Consider the following 22,455-nt stretch of genomic DNA (forward strand, 5'->3'; position numbering starts at 1 on the left):
GACTCCCCTTTCCCAGCAGGGCCAGGAAAACCATGTGGTCTAAGGAGACAATGTTGAGAGCAGCTTCTTTCTCCAGTGGGACCAGATTCAGCCACCCATCTCTGCCACAGGGCATTTGGGAGAGGGGGTGGGGAGCAGCTTCCCACCCAGAGCTGTAGGCGGAAGGATTATTGTGGGCAAACTGCTGTTGTCTCTAGCTTTCCCTAGTAGAAACACCTCCCCCAAGGAGCAGAGCTTGCTCTACCATGGTAGGTACAAGGATTGGGGTTCTTGGGAGAAGAACACTGGGTATTTAAGTGAAATATAAAGGGTTCCACTCAGCCCCACTCAGACACAAACTAAAGGGGCAGCTCCTTTCTGTACCTTGGGGGACAAAGTTCAAGGCTGGCTTAGACCATCACACAGCCCCTCCTCATTCAACACAGCCCACTCTGTGTCACGGTGAAGAGGGATACTGATCTTAGAAGGGCCTCTCTGTCTAGCTAACTCTAAGGAGTCATCCCTACCCCACTAAGAGGAAACATGGGCTTGTAGGTAAACCAGAGGGCAAGGAGTCAGGAGACCAGGGCTCTGTTCCCAGCATTGCTGTCACCGATGATAAATCACTTCCTATTCTGCTTCCTTGGTTTACCTATCTGTTGGGAGACTTAATTGCTCAGTGCTGGTAAAGTGCTTGGAGATTCTCAGCTAGAAGGTGCTAGAGACAGGCAGAGAACTATTATTCAGCATTTACAAATGCCTGAGCTAGAGAGATGCCAAAGGGATATTCTCCAGTGCTGTCTGGTGTTTCATAATGACCTCAGTCAGATTCCAAGGCCAGAAGGAACCATTGTGATCATCTAGTCTGACCTCCTGTGTAACACAGGCCAGAGAACTGTCCCCAAATAATTCCTAGAACAGATCTTTTAGAAAATCATCCAATCATGATTTGAAAATTGTCAGTGATGGAAAATCCCCCACAACTCTTGGTAAATTGTTCCAATGGTTAATTACCCTCACTGTCAAAATTTTACACCTTATTTCCAGTCAGAATTTGTCTAGTTTCAACTTCCAGCCACATTCCAGCCGGGGTAAATGAGGTTGCCTTGTCCTTATAAAGTTGAGGGTCTCAGTGTGGTTCTCAAACATTTTATAAATTTGGCTTCCCAGAAGGAAATATTTTAAACAATCCCCATTTTAAAGCTGGGCAAACTGAGGTCGAGAGGCACAGAACAAGGTCACACAGTCAGTCAGAAGCAAACTGTGAACAGAACCCAAAACTACTGACTCTCAGTGTCCTGCTTTAACCATTGGATTACACTGCCTTTCTAATGCTATCTGAAAGTGCTGGAAACCCTTAGGATGAGATTATCAAAAGAATTGAGAGGTGCATTAAAATGGCCCCAGATTAGATTGGATACCAACTGAATTAACTGGTCAGTGTTAGTAAGGTGCTTAGAAGATCTGCCTGGGGATATCTTTGAGCATGCTGGTAGCCATATGCACATGGGATCACTGTGTCCACTCTGCAGCTGTCAGTGTGCCTATGGTTTATCCTTACATACTGGGCAGGTAGCCATGTTCATGTGAACAATCTGGTATCTGTGTTGCATGGTGAGCCCAATATACACATGCAGTATTTCTGGGAATGTGTGATATCATTTGTACATGGCCTATGTGTGTATGCCCAGTGGCTGTGTATTTGAAGTATTCGTGTGGACACAGGCTATGTGAATGTGGGATACTGATGGGTTAGGGTGTGGGTGTGCATATGCAGTATTTGTGAGAACTTGAGGTACCCATGTGTGCTGGGGGTATCTGTGTGAACCTAGGCTCTCCATGGGCATACATGTGCAAGGAGTGCTTCCTCTGTGGAGCGCTGATGGAGTGTCTGTGTGTATGGGGTATCAGCATGGAATGTGCGCACGGGCACAAGGTATGTTTTGTGTGCACATGGTTGTGCGTGTGCAAGTAGGGCACGTTCCATGTGCAGGTGAGTATCCAAGTGCATGCAAATAAGGAAAGGGGGCATGTAGGGCATGTGAACATGGATTACCTATGGGTAGGACCCTGTGTTTTTTGCAAATATGAAATAATATTAAACATAATGTATGCAATGACAAACCCACCCGGAATGACAGTGCCTGGGTGCTCTTCACCCCACACCAGACCCCCCCCCACCCGCCCGACACGTGGGTAAACAAACTATCATGGAATCCCCCCGTTCCCAAATAAATGAACTACAGTATTAGGAAGGAGACACAGGGCTCCGCCCACGGGCCTGGAGGGGACAGACATGGAGGGTCATCATGCTGTGGGCAGCTGACGTGGCGCGGATCCCGTGATGAGACGGGTACGCGGGACGTGCCGGCCGGAACCTCCCCCCGCAACCTCTGGTGCCACGCATCACCCCTCACGCTGCGGTTGGGGGGCGGGGTAGCGGCTCTGGTCTATGGTTTCCGGCAGGGACAGGAAGCGTTTCAGCCCTGTTTAAAGATGGCGACTACTTTGCCTTCATTCCTTTCCCTTGATCTGGCAGCGTCACGTGACGCTCTGTGCCCAATACGCCTTTCTCAGCTGTCAACGCGCCTGCTTGGGCCATATGGCGCCCGGACCTGGGATGCTGTGTGGAGTGCGCATGTGCGAACGGAGGGCCGGGCCTGAAGATGGCGGATGATAAGGTGAGAGGGGCGCCGGGAGGGTGGGCTGAGTCGTGCCCGGCGCCCGCCTCACAGCCTGGCCCGGCCCGGCCCGGCGGACGCCCCTCGAGCCAGGCAGGAGGCGGTGGTGCCGGTCCCGTCAGCTGGGGGTCGGTGGGAGCCGAGGGCTCGCTGCTGTGACCCGGGCCGGGACCAGCCGCCTGCCCGGCCCCAGCCCGCGCGCGGGCAGCGGGCCTCGCTGCGCCCTTGGCGGGCGCGTCCCCGGCCGCTCTTCCTCCGCTGGGCCCGAGTTCTCCGGGGGGCGCAGAAAGTCCCCGGCTTGGAGAGGCCCGAGCCGCCGCCGCGTCCCCTGCCCCCGCTTCGGCCTGGGCTGCGGACGGCGAGGAAACGTCAGGCCGGGGAGCCATTCCGGCCGCCGGCCCGTGCTGAGCGTGCTCGGTGGCCGGGCTCAGCTGCCCCGGTGTCCGGAACAGTGAAGGCAATTCTCGGTAACTACGTAACTGTGCCCCCCAAGCGGTTACCTGAGCCTGCTGCGGCCCGTAAATGAGCTAACTCCACTGTTGGGCTACATACTCCCTAGCCTGCCGCGGTGCGGCGTTAGCCGCCTCCCTCCAGCTCTCCCAACCTCGTGGCCGTTTCTGGTGCTCGCATTTTGTAATGCGCTTTCCGCACAGTGCCGCGATTGTAGGGACTTCTGGTTTTACGGGTGGCCTGACCTGTAGCGCATACACCCCATGAAGGCATTCTGTAGGTGACACAGATCAAGCCCTACTATCGTTTCTCAAAATTGCACTGCTGGAGGCTTGAAATCGGACTCACTTGTAAATTTCATTATGCATATGACTGTAGAATGTCTGAAGTTGAAAATAATGGGCTTTTGACATAGGTTAAGCCCTTTCAGAATCAAAATGACTGAACTAAACTTCAGTAACCATGGGATATTTTTAGGCAGTCTTAATTCCGTTCTGAACAAGCCTGAGAAGCCTTAGCTTCCTATCTTTAGTTTAAAAGATAGATCTATCTAAAATGTGACTTTGTCAACATTAGTGCAGTCTGTTGCATCACTCTAGTCATTTCCTGCTCCCTCCTCATTTCCTGCTCCCTCTAAATGCTGTGCCAGAATAGTAGTTCCCTGAACAAAAGGAATTTGACTCCTTGTCATGAAGTTACTGAATTGCACATTTGTAAGCAGTATGCAACATCAAGTTTTTGTTTTTACTGTGTAGGACCCACGGCCAAAGCTGAAGGATCTTGCTTTTTTGAAGTCTCAGTTGGAAAACTTACAGCAGCGAGTGGAAGATGAGGTGCAGGCTGGAGTGGGCCAGGTAAAACTGGAGTTCTTTAACACTTTAGCCCTAGATTAATCTCCCAAGAAGTTGTGCTGTTCTGTGATCTTCCAGTAGAATGAATATATCCTGTTCCACTCAGAGTGCACACTAGTTGTATCTCCAAGGAATGCTCGGTTTTACTTGCTTTTCTCAGCAAAATATTGAGGTTATATTTATTTCTTCTGTGGTGATAACATTACACAAGCTTTGCAACAGCGGTCTAGGGAAATCAGTGGAAGAAGACAATGTGTTCCAACTAAGTTTTATGCATTAAGGTACACTTTTGTCCAAGAGGCTATTTATCCCCTTCTCTCCTTTTTCTCTGCAGGATGGTTCTTTGCTGGCATCTCCGTTTCTCAAAGGGTTTCTGGCAGGTTACATTGTAGCCAAACTCCGATCTTCTGCAGTCCTAGGATTTGTGTTTGGGACCTGCACTGGAATATATGCAGCTCAGGCCTATGCAGTTCCCAATGTTGAAAAGACAATCCGAGACTATGTCAGCTCACTGAGGAAAGGACCAGACTAGAGGAGAATCCTTTGGACAACAGTGCACTCCAGAAACAGCTCTTCTCATCTTAGACATCCTAGTCAACTTTGACATGATCTTAAGGGGCTTTCAGGACTGTAGCTATATATGTCATTCTGGCCCATTGTAAAACATGTTTAATACCAGATCAGTGTGAAATATCAGCAGGTCTGATTACAAAAATTATTAATCAGAATACCCTGAAGGTAGCAATCGCTGCATTCAGCTGTCCAGTGCTTGCGAGCTTCAAAATCTGGATGTTGACAACTGCCTTTCTCACTGTAATTTCTTACCCTGCATTCCCCCCAAGTAGACTGGAAGGGCGGCTGTGTCAGATCATCTCACACGCTATTTTTACACCCCTTCACATATCGATTCCCTTGCCCAGGAAATGTGCTTTGTCTGATTTCTAGGGAGACCTCCATTTCTTTCCCTGATGAAGAGCAAACATGTTCCTCTCCTTGCATTGAGCACGTAATGAATAGTTCAGTGTCTTCCTAATTAGACTGTCCTTAAATATATGGCATTTGTTGTCGCTCTCTTTCTCTCCAAGGAGGTGACTTGATTTTTAGAAACACATCTACATCCTGGAATGATCTTGCCTCTACTGAGACTCTGACTGTGAAAGGACCAGGTGCTACCCTTTCCCCTTTGCTGGTATCCACTGCCTCATGGGAATAATTACTGCGAATGGTAGTGCTGCTGGCTCACTGCTCAGCCCTGCCACCAGGGGGCTCAAGAGAGTGCTGTGGGCACTGATGCTAGTCACGTCTGTTACTATCTATGGCTCTCATGCTCCCCTCCTGACTCTGTGTAAAGTGGATGGAAAGATCCCATTCAGCGCCTCATCTGTTGTGGTTCTTACTGAGCTGACCAAGCTGGTGCTCTCCTTCATTTCCCTGCTGATCTGGGACCGGAGGCAGCTGGGAGTCTCACTGTCATGGCGCCATGCTGCCCCCTTTGCCCTATCTGCACTGCTCTATGCTGCCAACAATAACCTGGTGGTTCACATGCAGCTGTTCATGGATCCTAGCACCTACCAGGTCCTGAGTAACCTGAAGATTGGCAGTACTGCTCTCCTGTACAGCATGTTCCTGCACCAAAGACTCTCTCTACACAAGTGGCTGGCCCTCTTCCTGCTAACAGCTGCTGGGGTGAGCTACACCTATGGGGGCCTCCAGGACCTGCAGCACTCCTCCAGCTCCTCTGAGATGCAACTGCACATCACCCTGATTGGCTTGCTGCTCATCTCTGTGTACTCCCTGATATCAGGCCTGTCTGCTGTCTATACCGAAGTCATCCTGAAAACCCAAGATCTGCCACTTACCCTCCAGAACCTGTTTCTTTACTTCTTTGGAGTCCTGCTGAACTTGGTTGTCCATCTCTTGAGCAGCAATGGGGCTGGATTCCTGGATGGCTTCTCTTTCTGGGTGCTGGTAATTGTGGTGAGCCAGGCCCTGAATGGCTTGATAATGTCTGTGGTCATGAAGCACAGCAGTAACATCACCAGGCTCTTTGTTATCTCCTGCTCCATGCTTGTTAATGCCCTCTTATCTATCCTGCTCTTCAGCCTGCAGCTCACTGCCTTTTTCTTCCTTGCTGTCCTGCTGATCGGCTTGGCTGTTCACTTGTATTATGGAGTCAAATAGACTCCACCTTGCAGCTCTGTGGGAGACATCTGGTGTTGAAGCTATAGCTGGCATGTTCTGGGCTATTATGTGGGAGTGGCAACGGCTTGTTCTTTTTTTTTGTCTCATTTTTATGTAACAAATGCATTAGTCTGGACTGGCTGCACTCTTAGAGGGCAGATTCCCTTCAGAACCCATCACCTGAGGTCAGGGACAAGCATGTGTGAGGCAGTAGGGCTGCAGCTGAAAGCTACTGACTATCACAAGCAGACCTTGCCTGTAGTTAGCATGTGCACTGTGAGGAATTGCACTATTTGTTGTGCAGCACGAAGAAGCAAGAGGGGATCTGTCCCCACGGAAGGGGACATGTTCATTGCATGGGCTCAGTATTCCGCATACAGGGACTCTGTCCCGCAAGGCACTGACTGAGCAGCCGCCATTGGTGTCTGCAGGATCAGGCCCAATGTATCCCTTTTAGGGGAAGGGTGAGAGGGCTTCCTGGTGAAGACTAAGCCAGTGACAGTAACAGCAGTTTAATGGGGTCCTCTGTGACCATCTCCCCTTTTGCCTGAGCTCCCGTCCTCAGGCCCTTTCTTGGAGAGCTTTGAGGGACTCTCTTTACATCTGAGCAGCACTTATTCCAGCTCATTCAAGGACCACTTGTGTGATGTGAGCTGCTTCCTTCTCTGGCCATGCCTTGTGCCTCCACAATGCTCTGAGCCCTGATCCAGCCGTTACAGATTCAAAGTGCCTTTTGGAAGGGGATAGCCCCGGTTTTGTGCACATCCTCTGCGGTGAGCTGCACACTGGCTCCAAGGCCAGAGCCTTGTTCTCATGCAGCACTTGGCAAATGTATTTTCCAGATCCCTTCCTACCTGCTGCTCTCATCTCTGTAACAGAGCACCAAAGAGCCGTCAACTCTTCTGTCAGTGTAAACGATACATGTAACTGTCTCTCTGGAAAGTTCCAGTGACATGACCAGCTGCTGTTCAGCTGGGGGCCTGTGTGTGCATGGTTATCACTCACACTCCTTGCACATGCACACTGGCACATGTGCTTCTCAAAATCTGGCTCTTAACCTGTAGTAGACTCCTGGATCCAGATCCTCAAAGGCACCTAACTCCTACTGATTCCAGTGGGAGCTAGGTGCCTAAATACCTTTGCAGAGCTTAGCCCTGATCACCTGGGCCCCAGCTGGAACCCATCAGGTGAATCTGTCACTAGCATCAGCCCGTTTCCAAGGTACCCAATGCCTACAGCTGACTCCTGCTTCCCCTCTTGCCCTTTGGATTGAAGCTTAGATCTGTATCTTCAGCATGAAAACAGCTACTGTTGAGTGTTAGCTGAGCTGTCAACTATGATGCGCTGCAGGAGCTGGGGTGGTGGCTTGAAGCCAGAGGAGTTCCCTGTTGATTGGGAGAGAGGAAAAGAAACTTCCAAAATAAAATGGTTGGAATCATTAAGATCCCAGAATTGAAGGCAGGGGTGATTGCAGTGCTGGGGCAGGAGCTGGTTTGGCAGCCCTGCAGACTGACCCTTCTGTCTAGACACAAAACAGATGCAGGCCTGGCAGTCCCAGCTTCCCCCACACATGCCAGTGGCCCACCTTGAGGGACCCCATCTCTGTTCAGTCTCCATGGTCCAGTCTGTTTTTTGGGGGCTGCTCAGGCAGGCAGCGGGGCTGCCAGTTGTCAGTCAGGTGGTGGAGACCTGCCCCCTTGAAAATTGTCCTTGCCAAGCCCTGGATTTCTCCATAAATGACTGAACCCTTTACAAGCAACTGACAGGGTGGGAGGAAGGCAGCTCCCTGCTTTGTACCAGCCAGTGTAGGAGCCTGAGCAGTCAGCTTGGCAGGGGAGAGCTTTCTGCTCTGCCATTCCCGGTACCCAACCTCATCAGCGGTCTGCGTGTACTGGGCGAGGGGTTCAGCTGTTTCCAGAGTAGGATGTCTGAACAGGGGCTAATGCTTCCTCCCTAGCCTAGAAATGCAGTAAAAGCGCACTTTGAGAGGCAGGGCTGGAGCTTTGGGCTGACCCATGTGGTCTTGCACTGCCTTCCCCGTACACCTTTCCGCTGACCATGCTGTCTGCTCCAATGCACCTGCCCATTAACCTGTAGAAGCCACCACATGCAGCTGCTGCCTCCCGGGACAGAGGTCTGACTACATTCCACACTCCTGCCGGCTCCAACTCGGGCTGCCCTGGAGTGTTGTGCTTCCCAGTATGCTGTTGGGCAGATCCTGTGCTGTACAGCCCAAACTCCCTACCTCAGGGAAGCTGTGCCTCATCTCATGAATTGAATTGCCCATTTCCCACTGTGCCAGTCCCAAGCTTGCAGTTCCAGGCTGGGGCAGGGCAGGGGGCAGCCATTCCTGCTACAGGCCTCTGATTCCCACTTGACCTGGAGTCCCCATGGGAACAGTGCAGCTGCATGGGGCTATTGCCCTGCTTCTCAGCTGATGCCTGCAGCAGTGCACGTTTCTGAGAGTGACTATTTAGTCTGTATAAATGATGGGTTTGTATCTGGATTTGTACTACCTTAGGTTTGACAAGGTTCAATTCCTGTCACCCCCAGTGCGCCAGACAGCAACGCCTACCCTGGCGCTGGCTGTGGTATTAAAACCTGCACTTTCCTAGCCCTTGTGACTGTCTTGTTCCTATCTGCTTGCTGACATGGAGACTGGTCAGACCAAGCAGGTGAATGCCCAGCCCCCAGTCTGACCTCATTTTAGTGTGGGTGTCTCTCGATTGGAGCGAAGGGCCCCTCTTCAGTGGAGCGCAGCATCCTATTGGAACGTGTGAATACACTGTTTATTGAGAATCTCATTGGCTTATTTCAGCTGGCAGCAGCCTGAGGGAATGAGAAACCTGCCCTGGGTTCCTGGTCCAGTTGTCTCATGCAGTTCATTTCCCACAGTATTTCAGCAGTGCTTGCCGGTCCCACAGAAGCACAATTCTCCACACTGCTGACAGCCCCTGGAAAGAGGCACGGGGGCTTTGTTCAGCCTTTCCCCTGTGGTGCGGAGCTAACCCTTGCTCTGGACAGCTTAGCAGAACCCTGTCTGGGTCCACTGACAGTGACTACCCATGGAACTACTCCCAAATGCCTGTGTCTGCCTGCTCGTGCTCTTACTGGGGTCCCCTGCAGTACGCACAGCGAGCTCTGTATGTCTCTCCCTCCTTGTTGGCTGAATCCAATGGGGGAATAAACCGTTGAGAAAAACAAGCCACCCATATGTTTGCTAGGCACTCTGCCCCATGGGTAAAGCACTTTATCTCCTCCCAAACCTTTCTGGGGAGAGGGGAGAAGGCCCCACTTGCTGTTAGCACCGTAGGTGCAGGATACATATGGAAGGTGCAGTAAGTCCTCCTGCTGTGGGAAGGGGCTGAGCTTAAGGTACTATCTGTATAGGCTGTGATCCGGTTGCCCATCCCCCTGGAATGAGCTGGGGGATTCATTTACACTGCAGTTAAATGCTGTAGTGTGGCTGGGCCCTAACTGGGGCAGAGCCCTGGAATGGCCAAGGCTTCAACCCACTTAGCTGCTGCCTACAGGGCAGCCTTACCCCAGGCTGTAACGGGGGTTCCTGCCTGGGGGTCAGTCCAGGCCAGCAGTGAATGGCTGGGCTGTGGTGGACACTCAGACTAGGCCTGTTCCAGTGGACCAGGTGCATCTTTTGCAGCATCTTAAATGAACAGGGTGTATGGCTGCTCTCAAGGCCTAGGCCAGGCGGGCTGCACGTGCGTCAAGATCAGCAAGGGTAATGGGGCTAGTTCTCACACATGGGGGTAGGGGGGGTTGAGGCTGTAATAGAGAGTGTGGCCTAAATGGTCTACTTTGAGAGCCTTCAGCTAGTCCCTTAACTCCAGATTGGGACACTTCCTGGAGTGGCAGGGTGTGTGGTAGTGCCAGGGCCTCTGCTCTGATGAAAGGCTGTGGGAGCCGGGGCCTTAACAGCCCTGCATGTCAGCCCCTCCCTCAGATGCCTAACACCCGGTCCCATGGGGGTGTATTGGCCTCTGCTGCAGGGAGACATTCCTTAGGTCCGGAGGAACTGCAGCTGGACTCTGAACACTGCACTGTGTGCGTTAACAGTTCCTGACAGCCCTTGGGCTGGAGCCAGGGCCAGGTTCCTTGCTGACGTGTGCAGCTGCTTTTGCTGCTGTGATTGATTTCTGGGCATGTGAAGCTGGACCTCAGTGGGTATCTCACCCCTAGCAGTTGGGAGCAGCTGTCGAGTACTGCACTGGGCTCCAAGCCCCTGTTACGCCTTGCCCCATTGCTGTGGAAAGGAGCTGGGAACAGGGTCACAGTGCACTTCCCACTGAGGGCCTAGAAGCTGATGGGAGTTGTAGCTTTATAAAGCTACGTTTGCTGATGCTCTGCTCTCTCCCAGCCCGGTCGGGGAGAGGGGAAGGTGCTGTATTGAGTTAGCAATGTGCTCACACGTTGCCTGCTCAGTCCCCCATAACCTCCCAGGGCCAGATGCAGGTAAAGAGCTTCCCAGCTGCTCAGAGACCTGCTAAAACACCAGAACACCTGCCTGACGCTGTAAGAAAGCCTGGCCCCGAGGTTATCCACGCTGCATCTCCTCCCTGGAATGATTGGCAGGCATCACCCCCCCACACACCCTCCAGTGTTCACTCCCCCAGGGGTGGGGGCAGAGCGCTCTGGCACAGCACAGCACAGCTCACTGCTCAGGAGTGCGGGTCTGTCTGTGAGGCGCGCTCAGTGCAGTCCAGCTGCCTGTGTGTGCGGAGCTGCTGATTCTGCGCAGACAAGGAGATGGCGTCCTGGAGGGCCTCCTGAAGCAGCTTCCGGTACCGTCGATCCAGCGCATCAGTCTGCTCCTCTGAGAGGCCCCGATAGGCCCGAAACACCTGCAGAGAGGAGTCAGTCCCTTTACGATACAGTGCCCCAGCCCTGCCTCTCAACCAGGAACCAGGAAAGGGGAACAAGTGAGCTGTGCCAGGTCAGAGCTGTGGCTTATGTGGGGTTGGGGGCAGGATCTCGGGTTGCAAACCTCTTCCTGTTCCCATTCAGAGTAGCATTCAGTAGCCCAGCTTGGCCAGTGTGTGGGTGTCACGATGGCTCAGCCAGGGCAGGAGACTAACCCAACTGGGCAGGGCAGAGAGTTTCTCCTGCTCCTCAGGGCAGGCTCAGTGACTGGGGGAGGCTTTTGTGCTGTAGGGAGCAGCATTAAGAGGGGGAAGATGTCACCCTCCTTCAGAAGAGCAAGTGTCACAGTAAGCATGGCAGCACTGCCAGCCGCCTTATCCTGCTCGGGCCCTGTGGCTTCTCTCTTTCTGCCCATCTTGCTCTCACAGAGCTGTAAGCTGGGGAATTTATTAGCAATGACAGCTCCTCAGAGAATGAACGCTGGCTCCTGAGTCTCCTGTGGGGAAGGCCTGCAGACTCCTAGCTAACTTATCGGCTTCCTCAGCAGGCTGCAAGAGGCTGTCAAGATGCATCCCAGGGCCAGGCAAGATCGCCCTGTAGAGAGGGAACGCAGTGCTGTGGGGGTAAAAGGGCTAGCAGCCTGATGTCCATTGCTCCCATCCCCCCTGCCTCAACCCTGACCATGAGGGGCTGCTCAGTGGAGCTCCATCACCCCATAGCCCTTGGTGTGCTCTGCTGAGCCTGCCAACAAAGGGGACAGCTGGTGCCAACTGATTCTGTGACGGGAACGTCTGTCCAATGGGAAGTAGGCCAACCAACTCATTGTCCATGGAGCCCCAAACAGCCAGTGGGGTCACTGGCTTCCACTGGGCTGTCCTGGGCCATGCCCTGATCCCTCCCCAACCCCCTTAGTATCTGGACACAGAGAACGGCAGCTTAGCCCATGGTGACCTGTAGCACATGTTGTTTCTGAGCCTCCACTTCCAGTCTGTGCTGCTGGTACAGCGCCTCCAGGTCCTTCTCTGCCTCGGCCTGTTCCTTCCGCAGTGCTTCCAGCTGCAGGGCCAGCACTGCCTTCTCCTTGGGCCAGCACCGTGCGTCCCGCTGGGCAGGAGGGAGCTAGGAGTGAAAGCTTTCAGGCAGGCTGTGGGAAGTCACCCTTGTCCCAGCAGAAGGGATGGGGGCCCTGCCCAAACCATGAGGCTCAGTCTGAGCTGGCTTTGCTAGCTGGGCTCACACAGAGGGCTAAGAAGGGGTTGTCCTGCTCCCTGACCGTCCGTCTCAGCATGCATAGCACCAGCGCGCTGGACCTCTCCTCACAGAGCAGCCATGGGGAATGCTCCTTCCCTGACATGCTTCTGCTCTGGTATCTTTCTGAGTCCTGTCCTGCCTCCCAGGAGTCACTGTTGCCATCCAGTTTGAACTGGACCTGAGGGAGCAGGACCGGAAGGGTCTGGGCAGCTGTAAACTAGCTCAGCGGCTCACCTGGACGAGCACAGCCTTTCAGTTGCCTATTGGGATGGGATGGTCCAAACCTCAAGGGCAGTCCCCCCGTCCCCTCCCACCTACTCCCCCCCACCCAATTCCATCCTTCCCGGAAGCACAGCAAGGTCCCCTCTGCCCAGTCTGCCCTCTCCGGTGACTCATCCCATCTGCTTGTTACCCCCATGCCTAAAGCCCCCATTTGCTCCCAGTACCAAAGGCCCAGCCATCCTGCAGGTGCCTTCTTCCTGCCTCAGGGGCAAGAAGCCTGTGGCTTTTGTCTCATGGTTTCCTTGTCTCAGAGCTGGCAGGAGGCTGCCCCCAAAGATGCTTCCAGAGCTGGGGGCATGAGCAAGGGCCAGGACCATCCCTGGGGTCGCTGCCACCGCAGCCTCTCAGATAGGGGTTGATTTGCAGTGGGAGAACCCATATAAGATATTGCAGATTGGGGCAGCATTACCTTACCCCAGGGATCCCTGTCCTAAGCTGCCCCACCTTTCTGCGGTGACCAGCTCCTGGCGGGCAGAGACTCCCTGTGCCTGCAGCCTTGGAGTGTGGCCCCTGATGTCACTGCAAAGTGCCCATTTTCCTCACTCTGCTCCGGCGTTGGCTGGCTGCAGCTCTATGCCTTGCCATGGACACCTGTCCCCAGCTTGCCACCTGGGACCATTGCTCTTGGGCCCCTTTATTGCCTCATCACCCTGTGTTCTGCTCAGCCCCAGGTCCCTGGTGATGGTCCATTCCTCACTCACCTGCTGGTTCCCTGCTAGCTCCTCCTCCAGTTTCAGCAGTTCCTGCCTGATGAGCTGCTGGTGTTGCTCCCGCAGACGCTGCCTCCTGGCCTTGGCCACAGCAAACTGCAGCTCCAGGGCCGGGTGCTGCTGAGAGGCCCAGCTCCCCACCTGGTAGAGAGCAGACATGAAAAGGCACCCAGGAAGTGACTCTCCTATGCAGGCCATTCCCAGCCGCAGTGCTGGGGTGCAGAGAGGGAGCCGGGCAGGCAGCCTGGGGTCCCTCTGCGTTGGCATTTGCATGTTTGGGAGCACTGCGGGGTTGCACCGAGTGTTGTGCCGGAGGGGCCTTGTCCTAACACCATAGAGAGGCAAAGCGGGGAAGAAAGAGGGGTGGGGACGAGCCTGCCTGTCCTCCCCAATGAAATACCCTGGGGGTTTCCTGAATGGGTGACAGGGCGGGAACAGAGTGGGTGCAGGGTGGCTGAGGGAAGGCAGAGGGTTGCAGTATAGGGTACAGGGCTGCTATGGTCCTCTTCACCTCCTGCACATGTGCAGCATGGAGTGGGCCATGCATAGCACAGGGCAGACACAATGTGGGATGGATGCAGCACAGACAGGACACTCTGAGCCCTTTATACGCCTTTCACACCCACAGGAGCTCGCACCATCACCAGCCAGGGCCGAGGCAGGAAGCTCAACTGGGCTCAGGGCAGAGGAACAAGCTGTGACTCACCAGCTTTCACCCTGACCCCATCCCCTCCTGTGACTGCCCAGTCAGTCCCCTCTGTTCTCCGGTCATGGAGCAGAGATTTCCCAAGGCTTCTCCACCCAGCTCCAGCTCTCAGACTCCCTGTAGTAGCCCCCCTGTAGTAGCTTGTAAGAGGGCTGCAGCCCAATTGCTCTCAGTGAGAGGGGCTGTAGGGATCAGAATAACTAGTGGGGGAAAGGCTCTCAGAATTACTGCAATGCCTGCCTCTCCCAGCAGGAGGTGTAAGAGCACTGGCTCTGCATGTAGCTTCTCCCAGCTGGAGTGGCTGTGGGACACAATGAGAGTGGGGCCCACCTGGAGATCACAGTGTCCCAGCCCAGTATGGTAGTGCCAGCTGGGCAGGAGATGCAGTGCACTGAGAGCCCTTGTGGCCGCAGCGGCTGGACTATATGAAATGTAGTGAGAACAGCTCTCTTGGAAAGGTCAATCCAAGCAGAACAGCAGGGGGGTCAGTTCCTTTCCAAGTCGGACAGAGAACAGTCAGCAATTATGTGCCCAGCTGGGGCTCCTGGCAGTCTGTCTGAGGGCTGAGCAGGGAGCCAGAATGGCTAGGCCTGCAGCCTGGATAGGTTCCAGCTCATTAGAACTATACAGTATTGGGGCTTTTGGATGATGCATGAACCCTGTGGTTGGAGTCCTTGTGTTGGGGCCTAATCTTGCTTGGGTAATTAAACACCACCTTCCCGAAATCTCCAGACATTTCCTTTGGCTACGTTGGTCCTTTTCGCTTCGCAGGGCCTGAGTCTCCTCTCATATAGAATGGGGTAAGTCAAAAGTAACACCATGGAAATCAGCAGTCCAACACTGGGGTAAATGAGAGGAAAATTGAACCCCTTGTGCCTAAATTGTTGTGTAGCGTTGCTGTGTGCAGATAGACAGCTGCCACATTACACCCCAGAGGTGACTTCATTGCAACAATGGTATATGTATTGTCTGTGAAACGCTTCGAGTTCCTGATGGATGAAATCCAGTCTATAACAGAGGATAGTAGTGGGGCTGATATCAGTCAGGAAGAAGAATGACTCCAGATAAACCATTTTTCCACAAACACTTGTGGGCTGTGAAGAGACGATGGCAGGATGGGAAAAGGCATTGGAGACAGAAGATCTAAAGGACTGTAGGCCCCCGCTCCCCCTCGCTCAAGAGAGGGGATGGCTGTAGGGGAGCTGTTTAGGGGGCCAGACTGACACCCAGGACCCACACAGGAGTTCAGCTTGTCCAGTGATCATTGGGATGGGAGAGCTTTTGGTGAGAGATGTGTACAGGCTGCCTGTCATTTTAAAAACTTTTTTCTCTAACGCTTTGTTCCTCCTGTTAAAATCAATAATGTTAAAATCAATAAAACATGATCCCCATGTGCCCCTGGCCACAGCCTCCTGGAGGGAAGAACTGCAGGTGCCTGAACCCCATTGGACCTGCAAGGTAAGTACAGTTGTTACACAGGCTGCTCTAGCCCAGGGCCTACCCTGAGAGTAGAACTGCAGGATCCCACCCCAGGAGAGGGGAAGGCCCAAGAGGGAGATGCAGCCAGCCCTGTGACCATGATGTAAGTCACATCTAGGGAAATCAAATCTGTGCAGACATGGAGATCTTCTACTGCAGGCTGCCCTGCAGTGTCCGTGGGCCTCTCTCCTAGCCCCAGCGCATCGCACTCACCGCGCCGGTCACGCTACCAGTGCAGGTTGGTTCCTGTGTTCTGCTGGCTCCACTTTGCAAAGGCTTCTCCCCTGTCACTGCACCCATGCTCGGGGAGATTCGGCCAAACCACTCAGGACTACTTGTGGCAGCTTCGCCTCCTTTGTCATTACAGAGGGGAACAAACCCTGCAGGAAAAGAGGGAGGGGGATCTGCAGGGGAGGGGATGCTGGGGAAAAAGAAGCAGAACCCCCAACACAGCCACACAAGCCCCTCTCCCAGCCCCACTTCCTCCCCTAAGGAGGCCCAGACCCGGAAGTTTCTCCACTGTGGGTCCCCTTTACAGCACGCTGGGCTGCACCCAGTCTTGCCGGTGCCCTCTCAGCTGGTGTAGGGTGAGGCTGGCGTCTGAGGAGGGGCCATTCTCTGAGTATTTAACAAGTTATCTGAGCCCTCAGATCATGTTAGCAGCCAGTGCACTACCAGGGCTAGGCAAGGACAGAGCCACACCTGGGACATCTCCATCTGGCTTGGGGTTACCTCTATCCAGGAACTCTTGGCTTCTCAACATATCTGTCAGCACCTGGTTTGTAAGCTGCTCATCCCTGCCCGGCCACAATGGGATTCGACCCTGTCATGTGGGACAGATCAGACAGGGCCCTGTTAAAGCTAAATGGGGCCAGGATCCACTGTAACATTGGGGACCTCTGACAGAGCAGCCCCTCACCTGCAGCCCTGCCCACACAGCCTCTGCTTCCCAGCCCCCCTCCTCAGTGCCCCCCAGCAATGAAGCACAGCCATCACAAGCTCATCCCAGCCAGCAGCTGGCCAGCTGTGCAGGGCCCCAGCTGCCCAACCTCTGACTCAGTGTTGAGTGTGAGCTTCCCCTGACTTTGTGGCCCAGATTCTGAAGATGGTGCATAAAGTGCTGGGATGAGACCGAGATCTGTCCCCGCAGGGAGCTGCCCGGTTACTCTACAAGCTAGCTCTCTGCTTGGCTTGGGGATAGGTTCTGACTTTATCTGTATCACTTATGCCTGCTCCTATGACTCTGCTGCTAGGGGAAGGGGACGTTCCTTGCCCTATCATGTCCCTGTGCCACTGCTCTGCACCTGGAGGGCAGCAATCAGCAGCTGGAATCCCGGATTCACCTGAGCTTCAGGATGATGGCTCCCACTTCCTTCAAAAGCCTCTGACGTCTCTTTCTTTTTCTCCCAGCTCTGGTTCTTCAGCACCTGGAAAACAGGCCCGGGAGACCTCATTGTGCTGTGTGTAACCACCACAGGGACCATGCTGTCCATGGGGTGCAGCAAGCCAAGTCCTAGGTGAGGCCACCATCCATAGCGCTTCCAGCGTCTGCTGCCTGCACAGCTCTGGAGATCCTAACCCCCTCCAGGCGACAAACTCTCCCCAGTCTCTGGCTAACTCCTGCTGCCCTCTTGGCCCTGAGGAGAAACAAGAGACACCTGGGGATGCTTACACTCAGGTTTACAAGACAAGAGCTTTATTTCTGTTCAGACTTAGGCCCAGAGTGTTACAGCCACGTAACCCATGCCCACCCATCTGCATACATACAGCCACCTGGCGTACACACATAGCTAGGCATACACTGTGCTACCAGCAGAATGGTGCATCTACCTATGCTGCATCCACCCCTAGAACCTAGTAACCTAGATAGCCCAGAGTCCCACACCACTGGCCTGGCACATGGCTCTCTTCCCAGAAGGTAGATCAGAACATTATTATGTTGCTGTCTGGATGGGTGATCTTCCTCCATTCCGGAATGCACTGCGTGCTGCTGCCCCTGCTGAAGCACTGTGGGACAGCTGCCCAGATTTTCCCTGAATGCACTAGTACAAGCAGGGGCAGTAGCTGAGGATAATAGAATCATAGAATCGTAGGACTGGAAGGGACCTCGGGAGATCGTCTAGTCCAGTCCCCTGCACACATGGCAGGACTAAGGATTATCTAGACCATCCCTGACAGGTGTTTAACCTGCTCTTAAAAACCTCCAGAGATTCCACAACTTCCCTAGGCAATTTATTCCAGTGCTTAACCACCCTGATAGTTAGGAAGTTTTTCCTAATATCCAACCTAAACCTCCCTTGCTTCTTTATTTCAAGCCCATTGCTTCTTGTCCTATCCTCAGAGGTTAAGGAGAACAATTGTTCTCCCTCCTTGTAACAACCTTTTATGTACTGGAAAACTGTTATCATGTCCTCTCTCAGTCGTCTCTTTTCCAGACTTCACAAACCCAATTTTTTCAATCTTCCCTCATAGGTCATGTTTTCTGGACATTTGATCATTTTTATTGCTCTCCTCTGGACTTTCTCCAATTTGTCCACATCTTTCCTGAAATGTGGTGCCCAGAACTGGACACAATACTCCAGTTGAGGCCTAATCAGCACGGAGTAGAGCAGAAGAAATACTTCCCCTGTCATGCTTACATCACTTCTGCTAATACAGCCCAGAATGATGTTCACTTTTTTTGCAACAGTGTTACACTGTTGACTCATATTTAGCTTGTGATCCGCTATGACCCCCAGATCCCTTTCTGCAGTACTCCTTCCTAGGCAGTCATTTCCCATTTTGTGCGTGCAGCTGATTGTTCCTTCCTAAGTGGAGTACTTTGCATTTGTCCGTATTGAATTTCATCCTATTTACTTCAGACCATTTCTCCAGTTTGTCCAGATCATTTTGAATTTTAATCGTATCCTCCAAAGCACTTACAACCCCTCCCAGCTTGGTATCATCCACAAACTTTTAAAGTGTACTCTCTATGCCATTATCTAAATCACTGGCTGAGACACGGTTGTGCTGTGAAGAATGGTGCACAGCTCTGGCTAGCCAGCTCGGGCACGAGTGTCCCAGCTGTGTACAGCTAGATGTGCAGTGCATCTGCTTCTCCCACCTGCAGGTCCCTCAGCACTCTCCTCAGCTGGCTGATCACACTCTCCTGCACTGTTCGGCTGCTGCTGGAGAGGAGCTGGGCCCTCAGCTCTCGGATCTCTGCCCTCTGCCTCCAAACTGCTTTGGCAGGATCCCAGTGGGTTGGTGAGACCTTCTTGGCCAGTCCCCTCACCTGCTCAGCCAGCGAAAGGGCTGACAGGATCTCTTCTCCAGAGGCATCTACAAGACCAGAGAGCATTCAGCCACGAGGGCTGCTGGAGCAAGAGTCAATGTCATACACTTAGAGACTAGAGGGAGCAGAGGCCAGGGAGGCAGGAAAGAGGGCAGTGGGAGGATGGGGGGAGGGGAATTTGCTGAAATAATCAGTCCAGTTAGCCATGCCTGAGGGCATGAATTACAGCAGCAATCCCTGCAGACCAACATGAAGTCACTCTGCCCAGGCTGGCCATGCAGGGACTGGAAGCAACAGCAGGTGAGAGCTCTGGGCAGTCTTTCAGACACTGGTTCCCAGCTAACAAGCTGGCACCATGCTCTGAGCAGCAGGGAAACTTCCTGCCCTCCCAGTGGGAATGTCAGACCATGGCCAACTTCTGGGGAAAAGATTGGAGAGATCACAGGCCAAGGACTGGGGAATCTATCTGGGATCACCAGGAAATGGGGCCCAGGGACCAACACGGGACAGGACTCTCAGATGTTGGGGGAGGGGGCTCTGTGGTTGCTGCATGTGAATGCAAAAGCTCCCCTCACTCAGGACCCGGCATGACAGCACATCAGGTGCACCCGGGATGGCAGAGATGAGCTGCCACGGCACAGACAGGTGCCTGGCGAGCAGACCGATGGGAAGCCCTGAAACAAACTCTCTGCCTTTACTTTGCAGAGCATCTTTCACCCTCGCTGCCTGGATGGTCTCTGCAGCTACTACATTACAGTGAAAAGGGGACAGCCACTGGGGGGCAGTGCTTCTGTCCTGCCAAGGGCTGAGATGAGCACAGAGCTGCAGGGAGTCTGCTGCAGAGGAGAAGGCTCTCGCACCTGCAGGGGTGGGGCTGCACGATGGGGCCCCCAAAGCCAGAGCTAGATGAGTGCAGGAATGGCAGTGCAGAGACACAGGGAGGCCTGTGGAGGGAGGGAGAAAGGAAGCAACCATTACCCAGGCAAACCCCTGGGCATCTTTCAGTGCATGGCAGAGTCAGACGAACACATTGGCCTTTGGAGCTGCTGGCACTAATCCCCTCCACTCAGAGCAGCCCTGGGGCCAACAGTTAGCCCCACCCCATGCTGCGCAGCCCACTAGGCGGTAACCCCCTCTGTCCAGAGCAGTGCAAGGGGACAGGGAACGTTAATCCCATGCCCTTCTCTCCTTTCCTGACTGGCCTCTAGCTGTAGGATCACAGAACAGGCCAGCATGGCTCCTTCCTGCTCCACCCAGAGTCAGGTGCTCGCTGTAAATCTGCTGCCTCTGGACTGGGCTGTAACCCCAGCTGCAGGCATGTCCTGGCTGTGCCCTCAGGGAGTCTGGCCAGCAGATGGGGTGATTCTGCTAACTGAGCGTGGGTGTTCCAGGGTCTGCCCAGCAGGGGGCAGACTCAGCACCAGGGCATGGACCCCAGACACCAACCCCTGCCCTGGGGCGGAGTGGGTGTGTTGGGCAGTAAGGGGGCAAGTACCTGGCAGGGTCAAACACAGCAGCAGGAACGTGAGGTTGTTTCCTTTTAGCGTCTGCTTGAGAATCCAGGGGAGGAATCCTGCATCGTCTGGGAGCTCACCAGGAGCCAGAGCTCGGAGCAGGGGTGAGAAACTGCAGACACAGGACACTGGGTGTGAGAGCCCCACAGGGGGGAGGGCACAGAGACATAACAGCACACCATTATAATCATTATTATTATTAATTAATATGGGGCTCAAAGTATAAGGCCAAGGGCCCAGCACATAGGCGCCCAGGCTGGGTGGGGCTGGACTATCTCCAGTGCTAGGTGCTGCTGAGGAAAGGTGGGTGAAACTCTTGGCTGTTTGGGCACCATGGCCTGTGAGGGAATCCCTTCCTGCCCCCAGCTAGTGACCAGGCAGGCTCTGTACAGCACTTGGCACAATGAGGTCCTGATCCTGGCCAGGGCTTTTGAGTGCTATGGCCATGCATATAAATAATAGTGAAGCAGGGGGACTGTGAGCCCTGGCTGCCATTGCTGCTGCTGCTCATATACCAACCTTAGCCTCTTTTCAAACATATGGAACTATTGGCCTCATTATCCTGCAGCAGTGAGTTCCGCAGGACCCATTGACCATGGACAAGCCATGGGCTGATGCCCTGGAGAAGCAACTTGGAGCTGCATGTCATTTCCCCACCACCATCCCGTACGTACGGCTCCACACAGGGCCCGGCCCCTCGGGGGAACTCCAAAATCCTGACAGCCGAGCGTTGGCACCTGCAGCCCTCCAGCTCCTGCTCCACAGTGAGGGTGAACAGGCTGGCGCACCTGGGGAAGGCAGGAGGGTGAGGGCATGTGTGGGGGGCAGCTGCTCACCTTCCCAGGAACCCGGGGGCAACAGGCTGTGACAAGCGGAAGGGCCCCTTCCTTTGCACGCTCCCTGGGTGATGGGTTGTGGCTAAGCTGCTCACGCAGCAGGACATAGCTGAGTCAGTCCTGCTGCTGTCATGGCAATTGAGCAAGTTACCACAATTTCCCCTCTAGGTACACGCCTTGGGAGCTCGGCATGAAGACACCGTGGCTTGTGGCTGCTTCCGATGGAGGTGCCTTGGAGTTTCTCTGTCCAGGGGGGTGCAGGATCTACTGCCCCAGGGCTGAATCCAGCTCCCAGGGGCCAGAGGGCCAGTGCTCAGATCTTGCCAGCAGCTTCTCTACCTTCTCCCGTCCTGGGCTTTGGGAAAGCCCCTTTGGTCCCATTTCCAGTCCCCTTCTTCTGCACGCACAGCCCTTCAAGCCCTGGCTGGGGAGCCCTCGGGATCTGGCCCTGAGCTCTCTGAGATGGCAGCTAGCCAACCCACTGTGCTCTGGAAGTTCACCCAGCTAAGCAGGGCCAGGTCTGCTTGGGAAGTGGATAGGAGATGGCCAAGGAGCAAGCAGAGTCCCATACAGAAGATGTGCAGTAGCAGTCCTAGGGCCACCCCCCCCTCCAACCACTACACACACCCCGGGGTGCCCTCCCCTTGCCCTGATCCTTACGTGTCTGCATGCCGCTCCCCCTGGGATTGCTGCGAACACCCTTGGGACAGTGCTGGACTGTTCTCCAGCCCCCTCACATAGAAGTTGTAGGCAGCTGTAGAGTTGGACACAACAATTTCACTTGCCTCTTCCACCATCCTAGAAGCAGAGAGCCAGGAGTAAGAGGCTCTGGGGGAAAGAGCACAGGGAGGGAACCAGCACGAGCCCCCCATGGGGCAGAGCAACCAAACCCTCTGGATCTCTTCCCCTGTCCCCCTCCTACTTTGGCCCTTGCTCTGGAGGGACTAGCTCTGTCACCCCCCATTGCATCAGAGCCTGGCTCCATTCTAGCCCAACCCTAGCCCACAGGATCAGCTCTCACCCCAGCCCAGGGGAGGGCAGTCTCTGCTGCCCCAGAGGAGGAGCAGTTCCTGTGCAGACTGAGAGGCTGGCCTGGGGAGTTCCCAGGTCTTCCCCTGGCTGCGATCACCCTGGGTCCTACCAGACCACATGATGAGCAGAGCTCGGGGCCACAGGCTTGTGGAGTCAACACGTTCTCCAACATCAGAGATACCAAACCCCTCTTCCCTCTTGCAGCTCATCACCCAGGCCTTTCCTCCCACCCTCTGCCCTAGCTAAGGACAGGGTGCCCCCTCCCCCCCCAATCCTCCCAGGCTCAGGCACCATTCCCAGAGCAGAGCAGCTGCTCAGTGGCCTTTGGGGCGCCTTGTTCCTCAGCTTCAG

General features: G+C 54.2%; 3 protein-coding genes across 6 annotated transcripts in view; 2 read left to right on the forward strand and 1 right to left on the reverse strand.

Moving 5' to 3' along the window:
* Nucleotides 1–2,242: 2,242 nt before the first annotated feature.
* On the forward strand, nt 2,243–8,756 carry SLC35A4 (solute carrier family 35 member A4). The gene is made up of 3 exons (XM_027821646.3): nt 2,243–2,660; nt 3,866–3,964; nt 4,296–8,756. Exons 1-3 carry the CDS (start codon nt 2,646–2,648, stop codon nt 4,491–4,493), a joined length of 312 nt encoding a protein of 103 aa, XP_027677447.1. The 5' UTR covers nt 2,243–2,645; the 3' UTR covers nt 4,494–8,756.
* Nucleotides 5,165–8,756, forward strand: LOC102930559 (probable UDP-sugar transporter protein SLC35A4). The gene has a single exon (XM_027821643.3). The coding sequence runs from the start codon at nt 5,165–5,167 to the stop codon at nt 6,140–6,142; it is 978 nt and encodes a 325-aa protein (XP_027677444.2). The 3' UTR covers nt 6,143–8,756.
* Nucleotides 8,757–8,913: 157 nt separating this feature from the next.
* LOC102930340 (kinesin-like protein KIF14) overlaps nt 8,914–22,455 on the reverse strand; it is a 30,599-nt gene continuing 17,057 nt past the window's right edge. For all 4 annotated transcript variants that reach the window (XM_043552846.1, XM_037906373.2, XM_027821656.3 and 1 more), the window contains 10 exons: nt 21,733–21,870; nt 20,911–21,024; nt 20,218–20,348; nt 18,552–18,769; nt 16,792–16,875; nt 16,181–16,271; nt 15,662–15,828; nt 13,255–13,404; nt 11,972–12,139; nt 8,914–11,001 (listed from right to left, as the gene is read on the reverse strand). In XM_043552846.1, coding sequence (XP_043408781.1) covers nt 10,819–11,001; nt 11,972–12,139; nt 13,255–13,404; nt 15,662–15,828; nt 16,181–16,271; nt 16,792–16,875; nt 18,552–18,769; nt 20,218–20,348; nt 20,911–21,024; nt 21,733–21,870 — 1,444 coding nt within the window. In that variant the 3' untranslated portion in view covers nt 8,914–10,818. The remainder of the gene's footprint in view (nt 11,002–11,971; nt 12,140–13,254; nt 13,405–15,661; nt 15,829–16,180; nt 16,272–16,791; nt 16,876–18,551; nt 18,770–20,217; nt 20,349–20,910; nt 21,025–21,732; nt 21,871–22,455) is intronic.

The sequence above is a fragment of the Chelonia mydas genome, chromosome 8 (assembly GCF_015237465.2).
Source record: "Chelonia mydas isolate rCheMyd1 chromosome 8, rCheMyd1.pri.v2, whole genome shotgun sequence".
NCBI lineage: Eukaryota > Metazoa > Chordata > Testudines > Cheloniidae > Chelonia > Chelonia mydas.